This window comes from Salminus brasiliensis, chromosome 16, assembly GCF_030463535.1.
Source record: "Salminus brasiliensis chromosome 16, fSalBra1.hap2, whole genome shotgun sequence".
Taxonomy (NCBI): domain Eukaryota; kingdom Metazoa; phylum Chordata; class Actinopteri; order Characiformes; family Bryconidae; genus Salminus; species Salminus brasiliensis.
The window spans coordinates 21,324,548-21,337,510 of NC_132893.1; the positions used below are offsets into that span (position 1 = coordinate 21,324,548).

Sequence of the window (12,963 nt, forward strand, 5' to 3'; positions counted from 1 at the left end):
CATTCGTCTTCAATAATGTTCCGGGTATAATCTGCCCAGCGCCTTTAGGCCTTTAAGTTTCCAGTTAAGGGCTTCTGTTACTTTAAGTATTTTCTACATCCATTTTTTATTTGTTTCATTTCATTCTTTGTGTAAATCACACACACTGCTGAGTGGTGCACCATTTACAAACACATATCTTTAATAAGCTATTCATCATTCTAACATCGATAATCAATGAAACTCTAGACCAGCAATTAATAACTCTAACATATTCACACAATAATCACATTCCACTTCTTTAGTTCTTTATAAAAAATACAGAATCATCACAGACCAATCTCTTACACCATGTGTGAGTTCAACTCTGAGAGTTTTACAGGACAACACTTACAGTGATGTTCCTGTAACAGTGTCACAGATTGAGACAGGCTCTAAGTGTTTTGTTGTAAAAAGTCTTCAGTGTGAAATGAGAGCATGCTGGACCTGCACTCAAGGTCATCTTTACAGGCAGAGGCAGGCGTGCAGCTCATCACAGCTCCAGTCCCGGGCTCGTATGCATCAAACATCTCACAGTACGAACGCTGATCTGGGTTTTATTTACGGACATTATAGATCAGCCTTCTTACTCTGAGGTTTGTAAATGTGTAAGACACTGTGTGAATTTGTGTCACTGTGGCGCGTTGGTAGATTCGGATGATAGCGCTTGCTCGGGGAACTCCAGCTTCTCACATTCTGTAAGCTTGAGGGGTAAGTGTTGAGCGATCTCGTTGGGGTCTGTGTAGAAGGCGGGAGGAACGTGCTGCAAAGAGAAAGAAACATCAAGAGAAATGAGTGGAAATAAGCAAAATAAATAAAATCATGCTTTTCATTGTTACATAAAATGTATTCATTTATGTGTGGCGTGTGAGGTGTTTTGTAAATCAACCAATTAAATAAATAAATAAATAAATAAAATGTAATAGTGGAAATTCCAGGGTACCAGCTTAACCTCTTCAGGAACTGCAAATAACAGGCACAGCCCATAAAAAAACACATGCATCAATTAGGTACAGTATGGTATGAAAATTATGGTTAGCGTGTCATATACACTTGCTGGGGGGAGATGAGGAGAGGAAAAAAAAGTAAAAAGGCAACCTAACAGACTCTCACCCACACACCATACAGACATATGAAAATGCAGAGGGAGAAGAGTCTCCATCTCCCAAAAAAGAAATTAAAATCAGCAGCGGAGGATTACTTTTGGATATCCTAAAAACAAACAAGGTGCTGACAACGAGGACAGATGCGTAGTTTGCAAAAACCATGGACGTAAAGTGGCAGCTAAAGGAGGAAACATCAAACATGTTCAGCATTTTGAGAGTCATCTCTCTGTAGGTGTCCTGTTTTACAACTTTAATCCCCAACGATAAAGCATGTATTTGTGTTGATAATAAAATGCAGGACTGAATTAAGGCTTTGCCTTGCGTGTGCATTCAGACACACACTGACCCCATAAAGAAACACACACAAACTTTCCCGCCTTGAATACTTTCTGAGATGGTGTCGTGAGATTATTTCACCGTCTTGAGTGTTAATAAATCCCTCACCTGAAGAGCTGACACTTTGCTTTCTCGTGTGCTAAACTCTCTCAGCATGTAGTTCTTTCCAGCCTGCAGGCAAAAGAGATTAGGACATTTAATACCAGCTAAACTTCACTGCAGTACTCCACTGTAAAATTCTGTCACTCAAAAACACAAGCCTATAAGCTAGAACTATAACATTAGCAGCCATTAAAGTGATTCTGACTGATTCACAGATTGATCCTTTAGTTACTTTCCTTTTGGTTGAGTTTCACTTGCCTCATGATAGAGCCGTGTGTCGTTAATCCGGATCAGCACTCCATCCACTCTCAGGAAGAAGCGTAGCAACACAAAAAAACTTGTGGGCATCACTCTCTAAAACAGACGTCACAAAATAATAAAAACGGCTTAATTAATTCATGTTTTTTCATTAAAATGTAAATCAGGATCACATTTCTACTTAATGTATAGTGACAGACTCTTTTCGTCAAAAATGTCTGTAGAAACAAGAGTTTTGAGATAAAACTGGCATCACTCACAATTTTGACACTGATCATGGAAACACCATGATCATGGAGTTCATCCTCAAACAGCAACACATCCTCAAAAAACATGATCTGCTCCCGAGCCTTTAGTTTCTCCAGGTCTATTCTCTCTGTTGTGGGAGACACCTGGGTAACATTCACACAGAGTAAATGCCCATTTTTCAGAATAGGCAACAACAGTGCACTGCGAGTAGTACTGTGAATATGATGTAAATACTAGTGTAAAATCAACCAGAGATCAAACCAAGGTAGAAAATTGACTGCAATTTAAAACTGATAATCATTTTATCATTAGTTTAATTTTGGTTAACAGTTTAGAGCACTAAACACAAGCCTATAATCTATAGCATTAGCACCCATCAAAGAACCGATTCAGACTGACTGAAACATAACTGATAATCATGGTATCCAGTATGATACCCAAAGCAAATCTCTTCCTCTACTGTGTAAACAATCCCTCTGGTCACATTCATGTATCCAGTGTCTCCAAATCTGCAGCCATTTCACCAACTACTCAGACAAACCTGCCAAATTACCTTTATCTGCAGGTCCTCGCCAATTAGTGTCCCTCTGTAATCTGTTGTGTACGTCCAGTCATAACGCTTCACAACCTCCTTGTGTTCAGATTCAGCTCTGCAGGGATGAAGGCACAAAAATAAAAGTGCTAATACAGGACCAGAAACAACACTTAGTTCATGTGGCTGAATTGTTTTAATGCATTTCTGATACTATATGTCCCCTACCTGCTCTCCTGCCACTCCTGAGCACATGCCACCTTTACCATGTCTTGTGCATTGTTGACACGCTTGAGAGCATCGATGGCATTGAACTCCATGCCAAACCCATCAGTGTGCTGAATGCGCAATACATTGTCACCAAAAAGCATCTCTGGGAGAGAGGGCATGTGCATCTCCTCTGCTAACCTGAAACACCATTAACAACCAGTTATTATGGCTGCCTAATAAACAGTAATGAATCTAATCATAAATCGAATAAAATACAACTACAAACAATGGGCATGCAGACATATTTTGCCAAAATGAACAATTAGAGATTTAGGAACTACTGAACTTAAATGTTTGCCACTTTACGAAGATTGTGTTATTATTACAGTTGCATTAGGCTCAGGTTAAGGCAAAGTCTAAATTAAATTTCCAGAGGGATTTACCTGACACTGAAATAACCTATTTCCAGTCAACTGACCCCTATGGTTTTGGATAATGATGAGTGTTTGCATATTTGCCACAGTATCATTCACTACCTAACGTGTGTCAGTCCTCACCCTCATTCAAAATGAGGAAAATCAGAAATGAAGCTTTAAATAAAAGATAAATTTAAAAATATGGTATTCCTAATAACGTTTTTCTAATTTACCCCCAATTTCTACCCAATCTGGATAGCCAATTACCCAGTCCCCGTTCATGTGGACACTCCCATCACTAGGAGGGTGAAGACCAGCACACGTCTACTTCAACACATGTGAAGCCAGCCAACAGCTCTTTTTGAACTGCCGCTGATGCAGCATCGCTTGGCAGCCAGCATGCTCTGAGGAAGGTGTGGTTCCCCAGCTCAGATACTTCAGCTCAAAATCAAACCAGCGATCCTGTGATCCGGATCACAGCGACAGCGCTTTAGTCCACTGGACCACTCGGAGGCCCAAAACTCAGCTATTTTGACAGTTTTAGTCTCTACCTTTTGACTGATCCTTTAATGTTACAATCTGTATACTCAATTTAATAAATTGATTCATCTGTTTAGAGGGGACTCTTTAGGGAACAGAATTTTTTTAATTAAAGGAAACTATTTATTAAGCCATTGAAACAGACCAATTGAGGGAATGTTTTAAACCTTGTCATATTTTTCACCTTGATACTTTATGAGCTTCATAGAACTACAATTTTTAAGTGGTTGATTCTATAAACCCTCTGCTAACCCGAGATGGAAACCAGTGTGTCTGACCACATAGTTATCTTGGTAAGGTCACATCCTGAGACATACTGAATAAATTACCACCTCTTAGTACTAATTAACATACAACCATTCATCACACTGTCTTTTTTTAAAGCTTACACTTTAAGATCGCCCCTGCCTTTCTGGACCATCCATCACTGATGTTTTTTTTCTCTAGAGCACAGATTTGACAGGGTGACTAACACTGTACACAACACGAACAGCACCCCGACATCCAGAGCACCGGTCTTGATAATATTACGCACCGTTCAATATCTTTAGACTTCATAATGTGGGTTTTTGCCGCAGTGACGTTCCATGGTCCAAACGTGAAGTCTTGCTTGCTGCTTTTAAAGCCATGAGATATGGTCGACATGGCTGGACCTTCTCTTTAGCTAAATGAAAACAGCACAAAGAGCACAGTTGACAAAAGCGAGCTGTGGTCTCACTTTCACTGCAACAGAAAAGCACATTAAGGGTGAAGCTGTACTCAGCAACATCACTGCCATATACAATCAACGGTACATGATCTTCAGCAGCAGACTGACCCAGAGATCTTACTGAGCCACTGCAGACAGCCAAGTGCCTGGCTGGCATTCAGCTTACTTGGTAAGTTAATGATCACAGTTTGAGTTGAAAAATGCACGCCAGGCTTTATTAATCAAATTAAATAGTGCTAATTAACAAACGCGGTGTTTGTGTCATCTCTGTTTACAAACACACGCGCTAGTTAGCTAGCACTGGCACTAGCACTAGCACTGGCACTGGCACTAGCACTGGCACTAGCACTGGCACCGGCACCGGCACCGGCTCTAGTACTAGCCCTGGCACTGGCTCTGGCACTAGCACTAGCACTGGCTCTGGCTCTGGCTCTGGCACTAGCACTAGCACTAGCACTGGCACTGGCTCTAGCACTAGCACTAGCACTAGCACTAGCACTGGCTCTGGCTCTAGCACTAGCACTAGCACTAGCACTAGCACTGGTACTGGTACTGGCTCTGGCACTAGCACTAGCACTAGCACTGGCACTGGCTCTAGCACTAGCACTAGCACTAGCACTGGCTCTGGCTCTGGCTCTGGCTCTAGCACTAGCACTAGCACTAGCACTGGCACTAGCACTGGTACTGGTACTGGTACTGGCTCTGGCACTAGCACTAGCACTAGCACTAGCACTGGCTCTGGTTGACTACCTGCTAAAAACACAGCACTGCTGCTAACACCATGACTCCTCACTCAGACTCATTTACCGTCAAAGAAGTATCGCGACCCTCTGTAAAGTTTACCGAACCCGCTTTCTTGCAAAGGCTATCTAGCGATAGCTAACTTATGCAACCAGGTCACATATAGCTCTATAACTGCATTAGACACAACAGTCACTCAGTGTCGCTAGCCGTTAGCTCACTCGCCCAAACCCCACTCGCAGCCGCCATGAACGCAGTGTGTCCGACGTTAAACGCAACCCGTAGTTCCACAGTCTCGTAGTTCCACCTTCATGTTCACAGCTGTGAAATAGTGAGTACGTTGATCCTTGTGTTTTATGTGAAGAAAATAAGTCATAAATAAAATAAGTCCAATATTCTGCTTTATTTTTTAACAACTGTTTTATTCGACAGGCTCAGCTATAGAGTATTAATGGCTTTATTGGAGGTTTGCAGAGTCTAGAAGGACACAGAGACACATTAGCTAGCTACAGTTTTTCAAGAAACAATTTAAAAATATGACCTAATGTACATTAATAATGCAGTGTAATAATGAAAAAATGTAGCTATAAAATATGTCTATACTAGCTATATTTATACACTGACCAAGCAGACTTCAGCCTGCATCTGCATCTTTAAGGGAGCACAAGTTGAAGCGGGGTGAAATGAGTAATCCTGGTCCTCACACATGTCCATAAGAGGACAGTTTCAGTTTCATAGTTTCATATATATAATTTTATATATATATACAGCTTCGGGGAAAAAATTAAGAGACCACCCTACATTTTCAGTTTTTTTTTGTTTTTACTGTTTTTCTGGAAAATTTCATTCATGTTGTATTTCATAAACCATGGAACATTTCACCTAAATTCTAAATAAAATATTGCTATTTAGAGCATTTATTTCCCGAAATGACAACTGCTCAAAAACAACTGATCAAATAATGCACAGAAGGTATTATCATAATTATAATTATATTATATATTATATTATAATTATAATGCAGAAGTTATTATTTAAATGTAAACAAAACAGTACTAATATTTTAACTTTGAGAGCGTTCAAACTGCCAATCACAGCTTTCATGTCTATCATGTCTTGGCAGGCTCTCCACTAGTCTTTCAGATTGCTGTTGGGTGACTTTAAGCCATGTATGTCATTCACAGTCATAGTCATAGTCATATATATATATATATGAACATTCAACAGCACATTCAAAGCATATAAATAATTCACAGTAAGAGCATGAATAGTTTATTGATTTTTTGAAGGTATCGGTTTGTAGCGATGTGCAGTTGCCTATATAAAAATACCCTTATATATAATATCTTTTTTTTTTGCATTTAGCAAAAACATTGAATGTCATTTCACTACAATTATTAGTGGAGGCGGACATACAGAAGACATGGTCCTCATGTATGTTTCAGTCTGTAAATCAGTCAGACGTTTAGAGCTGCTTGACTGCTCAGCATCTGTTGTAGTAAGTAGTTGTGCTCTGGCTGCTGTTGATCCTGCACGGGACTGGCTGGTGGTTCCCCAGTGTTGAGTATGTGTCAAACTGTCCTTGAGAATGCGGCGAGGGCTGAGACCTTTCCGCAGGAGGCCGTGAATGGGTCCTACATCTTCCTATAAGGATAAACTACATCAGTATTTAGACATTGCTTTTAAATATGCTACAATTACTGATGTGGAATTGTACACTGTATGTCCAAAAGTATCCAGACAGCCATTTTAATTAATTCATGTCCATGAATTCAGTTGTGCACAAACAGCCTGTATAATCTCCATTTAAAAGCACTGTCACTAGATTAGCAGATCATGACTTCAGCTAGAATGGGAAACCCCCCTAACTGCATAGAGGACCATCTATGGGTGAACAAGGCACAACGTAATGTGATGGTGCCTGTAATGGAACAACAAACCACAGGAAGACAACATTACTCTACATGCACGCAGGAAGCTGGCAAAAGCTCAACTTACTGAGACAATGACAGTGGACTGCAATCACCAAGATAGTCCCTGTCAACACTGCACTGGTGATGCCTGTGATTATGAGCAGATCTGTAAAAATATATTTTTTAATTAGTGTAAATGCAACTGGTTTGGGGGGGGGGGCAACGCAATCTCTGTGTAAAAACTGTGTGTGGAAAATCATACTTGTTCCCTGTTCCTCAGAGCACTCAGTGGAGGACATGTTGACGGCGATCGGCTGGTTCAGAGACGAGTGATTCACCCAGCAGCTGAACATCACCTGTCTAGTTGTGTGTGTCAGTAGCTGAAGGTACGATGAGAGGCTGTGGGATCCATCTGTGTTGATGCTGGAGTTCCAGTGAACAGCAGAAGTGTTCAGGTGCTGTGTCTGTGTGTCTGTGTGTGAAGTGTTCAGGTAGGTGATAAAATCTCCATCTCTGATCCAGGCCTGCTCCACAGCAGCAGGATAGAAACCCTCAGAGGTGCAAAGAGCTGTGGGAACTCCATCAGGCCCCTTCACACATGACAAAGACACTGCTGGACGAGCTGAAATATAATGAGGAATAAAGTACTATTTTGTGGACAAATTGCCCCTACAGTCTGGAGGCTGTGGATAATTGCAAGGTACATAACACTTTTCATTTTCATAATACACAATATGTATCACAACATTTAACATTTGCAATCAAGACAAATATTCAAGCAAAACAGAATTTCCACATTTAAAAATATCACTGATTATTAAAGTATTGATAAAAACAGATTGGTATTGGCATCCAATCCAAGCCTACAACTATGCAGTAAATGCAGTTATTGTACAGTGAGCCCCATGTTACTGTACAGTCATCACTATAGCATGCAGCTAGATACCTACATATTTAATTGACAGTGGCACTTGACAATGTTTATTCACACGCTAGAATGTTTTCAGTGTTTGAGGTGATTATGCTATTAAACACAAAGACTGTTTAAAAGTTTAGAATGGCTTCCTAAGTATGTTATGCTGTAATGCTGTCAATCAAGGGTCATTTAAGACATAATATGAGTAAACATGCAAATTCCGCTTTCATTGTTTGAATTGGAAACCATCCATTATGCAAATTTGTTTTTGAATTCAGATTAAGCAGTGAATCCCCAATAGCTAAAAATGTTAATAATAATAATGGTAATAATAATAATAATAATGTTAGAAATCTGTAATCGAGTTATGTGAATACAGAATGAGAATGAGGATTAAATTTTGGAGAAGGTAATATACACGTGAATGCCATAGAAGACACTTTTGGTTCCATAAAGAACCATTTATGTAAATGAAATGTGTGAAATTTGAAAGAATCTTCAAAACATATAAAGATGTTTTTTATTTCAAGGTTCTTCACTCTCACACATTTCTTTTAAAAAGAGGTTCTTTATGGAACCAAATATGGTTATTTTATGGCACTGCTTAAGAAACTCTTTGCAGCAGTATGTAAGAGTCTAGTGTTTCACTTCAAAGAATTATAGAATTAAACCTGGTTAGGTACAGTGTAAAATATCACAAACCAAAAACAAGTATCAAAACAAATACTTTGTACTTGTTTTTTTATTTTTATTGCTATAAAACAATTATATATATTGTGACATATTGATATATTGTGTATTATGAAATTATCTTCATGTCATATTGCCCATCCCTGCACTAAAGTCTCTGTGACCTCCACATGGATTTAGCTATGGCTACATTCAAAATATTTAGTGCCAAAAATTCAGATTTAATCAGAATAAGAATCAGCAAAAAATAGCTTATCTTTTATTCACTGCCTTGAAGAATCTGAGGTTTGTTTATACATACCATCTAAAAATATGAATGTTAATGGCAAGACGCTCTGATGTAGTCAGCAGGTTGTATATCTTTGTATATCAGTATCATTGCTGTGTATGTGTTACCATTTAAATGAATTACTCATTTTCCCATCAGAGTCTTAATATACATTGTTTTCTGTCCCTGACTTTTTTCATGTACAGAAAACATCTGTTTTATACATATAGGATCATGTAAAGGTTACAGAAAGCTACAACATGAATACAACGTGAATTTCTTATTTTAAGGAGAAGTTTCGAACTAGCAAATGTAAGCATTCTTACCGATCATGTGAATGAATGTTTTTTTTAATCCCAGACACTTTACAGGAGGGGGTACATGTCTCTCCACAGCACACTTGTAGACACCAGAATCATTAAGCTGAAGATTCAACAGCTCATAGGATATTTCCTCTGTTTCTGGGATCCAGATTAATCTGATGTTGTCTTTACATGATTGAATGTTCCAGGATTTATACTGATAAATATATGAGCACAGTGACCGTTCCCTACTCAAAATAACTCTAAAAACTTCCCTTTCAATTGTTTTGTTGTAATCACAGTTGATGATGGTTGTCTTTCCCTGATGAACGATGTGAGTCGTATTGTCTGTCTGCACGGCTAAAAGAATTCAGTTAAAGAAGAGAAATATCAGTATGTATGTAAAAGCATCATCTTTATATAACTATGTTCCTTACAGAGGCTCTGATATGGCAGTGTTAAGACTTTTCATTTCTAATAACTACATACAGTGGCCCCAAATTATATTAGACACTTTAATCATTTGACATTTGGTGAGCTTGATGAAGATGTTCTTTAGGTTCCCATTACTTTTATTAAAACACATCAAATCACAACAACAGACTGATAGAGCACTGTTGAGCATAGATATGGAAGGGTCTGGTGTCTAAGTTAATGTGTATTGAAGGAATAATGTAGTCAGATGTGCCCAAAGGCATTTTGGATGCAAACCTACAGAAGTCTACATAGAAACAGCTCAAATAGTATAATGATCTGAATCACACCAGCTGCCAGCTACCAGTTTAAAACATTGTCTTGGACAAGTCTGATTAAAATGAGATGAAATGAGATATTATGGTAATATTAATGAAAGTATACATGTATTTTACATAAATGGAGAGTGAAATAAATACTTGCCCGAGAGAAAAGTCAGAAGCATCCACACAGAGCAGAGCAAACAGGAACACTGTACATATGTCTATAAACAAAACAGAAAGCAGGGTAACAAAAGCTTAAATCTGTCTGTTTAGAAAGCTAAGACAAATATGTATTGCACTGATGAAGACCAATATCGTATCACTATCATGCAAAAACCTTGGATCTGCATCTTTGGCATTTGTTCACTTTTTGACATAATGTGAATCTGGCAGATGTTCTTTATATCGTGTCCAAATTTATTGATGAATGTACCAATAGAAATGCTTCAGAATGACTTGCCGTAAATTCTTTTTAGATTGACTTCCATTGAAAGTTAAGGAGGTATTTCCCTTCTCCTGTAAAGTTGACATTTTAAAGATGTAATGTTTTTTGCATGACAGCGACGACATGTAGTATTAAATAAAAACAACACAACTGCGTAGGCAATTTAAACTACCCTTTTTTTACGTTTCACATGAACAGTATTTACTTTACGCTCTTTAATCACCCATTTTAACACTCATCTAAAACCACCAAAGTAAATAAAACAATGCTAAACACAGACAACAAAAGATGACATTCGTCTATCTGAACTGGACTGAAATGAATTTACAGACAACATTTAGTAACATTAAACACGAACCCTAGCCTTCAGCAATCAGGCGATTTATACACATAACCTTTGATATAATGATACAGGAACCACTTTCTCACCATCCCACGCAGCAGAACATGCACCCTTTCTATCAGCATTGCTCTAATGATATTCTTCCTCATACAGCCTGCAGTCAAGAGCAGACTCGAGCTCAATGCATCTCTGTGGTCACAGTTTCCTTTCTGTAGAATGCAAACTAGCATTTTTTTTACAACTACAATAATGCCGGCAAGATCCCTTTGTCTTGAAGAAAGACAAGGCATGCTTGTTATTTATGTACTTTAGGGACTAGAGAGGAAAAAAAGAGAGGTATACCCTTCAAAAAAAGAGGTGGGATTCTTCAAGAGTTTTTAAGTAAAGCCACTGGTTCTGTATAGAGCCATGACATTTGGTGAGCTTGATGAAGATGTTCATGACAATTACACATGACAATTAAATGGTTTATCTGTATGAAGGATGTGGTACCTTGGTTCCAAATAGCAACAGAAAAGATTCCACAATTGTTACTGAGTCCGAGAGTCTCTTTAGAGTACCATACTGAACCCTTATTGCTGTTGAGGACAATATAATGGAACAGAAGATTCATAATTGAGTTATTAAATGTATTTAACTGCTGTAAATCATTCAATATCTACTGTGAGTTGTGTAGTTTTGAAAGTGAGTAATTTAAACTTGGACCTACAAAAGAACCCCTAGGATCTTTTTCCTGGATGTGGAATGAAGTCTAGTCTAAGGACTACGCTATTCCTAATGGATAATCACTGTTCAGAATGCTGTGGCATACAGAACTAGGCTTAATCTTTATCAGAAAAAACTAACCAGTAGAATTTAACGAGTTAATCAAATGCACACTATCTATCCGGATTTGAATACCAACAGAGAGCTTCTGAAGTTAAACCACAAAGACCATAGACACCAAGGGTAAGCCCTCTTTACAGTACAACCGGGGACTCTCAAGCAAGAGAGTAAAACTCAGTAGAACCCCAGGAGTCTCTGGTATATAGCTGCAGAAACATCAACCAAGCTTGGATATAACAGGACTGAATGTATGTTATGCAGTCTTTTCTTAAAAAAAGATACATATTTTTTAGATTTTCAGTTATTGTAAGATTTAGACCTTTTTTCTCAGTGTAGTCATACAATCCAATGAGGCCTTTGTTGAACAGGGTTGGATGGATGAAGTATAGCTTCAAATTTAGGTACTGAAACTCTATGAACCTACATATTTTATATATGCATATGATCCGGACCAGTTTTAGAGTCCTGGCAGAAGTATGAAGGTCTTCGCTCAGCATGCGATATAAATGTTACACAGGTTACAAAGTGCATAAAGAGTAATCAGTGTTTTTAATACTTGAGACACTGGTTTTGCTAGATTGCCTTTATGAGAACACAGGAAGTTGGTCATGACAAAGATGCACCCCACATACTGCCCTTATGTAATCCCGCCATTTCAGCTGAAGAGGGTGTCTTTTCGGTTAGCTATGTTCAAAGATCTTATCTGATTGTAGTGTGGTTGGCAGATGTTGCTCTCAGAGAATGCAGCCTTTTTGTTTACTTTTCTGTGGGCAGTTAACAAACATTCAGCTTCTAACATGGTGCTACAGTCAGCTTTAATTCTGCTTTAACACTGATTCCTCAAATCAATCCACTGATTAGTCGTTCCACAACATACAGTGCATCCCTAAAACACAGGGATTTTATGTTCCACCTGAAATTGTGCAGAAGTTACAGGATGTTACTTAAAGAATTCACCCTGGTCGGAACATTACAGGTAGCTGACGTAGTTGCAAAATGAGTAATCCTGAATGGGCCTGTATTGGTGGCCTGTACCTTCATACACATTACATATTTACATAATACTTTATAGCAGTTACTCAGTAATTTATAATAAGTAGTGAAATAATTATAGTAGTTACCAAACACATAGCAGTTATTCAATTTATAGTTGTATATCATTTATTGTACTTACTGCATAATTACCCCATTTATAGTTGTGGCAGTGAATAATGTATAATAGTTACCAAATACGTTTTTCACCTTTGAATGCCCAGATGCTTTTTGGGATTACTAGAGAGTCTCCTAGAGGAGCCGAGAGGTTTAGC

At 38.4% G+C, this 12,963-nt stretch overlaps 2 protein-coding genes across 2 annotated transcripts; both read right to left on the reverse strand.

The window, feature by feature from the left end:
* Positions 1–270: 270 nt before the first annotated feature.
* tiprl (TIP41, TOR signaling pathway regulator-like (S. cerevisiae)) lies at positions 271–5,496 on the reverse strand. The gene is made up of 8 exons (XM_072658293.1): positions 5,284–5,496; positions 4,303–4,431; positions 2,830–3,009; positions 2,623–2,719; positions 2,081–2,212; positions 1,821–1,916; positions 1,569–1,631; positions 271–781 (listed from the first exon to the last, which is right to left on the reverse strand). The coding sequence occupies exons 2-8, from the start codon at positions 4,410–4,412 to the stop codon at positions 650–652; spliced, it is 810 nt and encodes a 269-aa protein (XP_072514394.1). The 5' UTR covers positions 4,413–4,431; positions 5,284–5,496; the 3' UTR covers positions 271–649.
* A 980-nt stretch (positions 5,497–6,476) lies between these two features.
* LOC140536404 (uncharacterized) lies at positions 6,477–10,956 on the reverse strand. The gene is made up of 6 exons (XM_072658190.1): positions 10,918–10,956; positions 10,204–10,264; positions 9,331–9,666; positions 7,393–7,752; positions 7,216–7,296; positions 6,477–6,861 (listed from the first exon to the last, which is right to left on the reverse strand). Exons 1-6 carry the CDS (start codon positions 10,954–10,956, stop codon positions 6,701–6,703), a joined length of 1,038 nt encoding a protein of 345 aa, XP_072514291.1. The 3' UTR covers positions 6,477–6,700.
* Between the last annotated feature and the right edge of the window lie 2,007 nt (positions 10,957–12,963).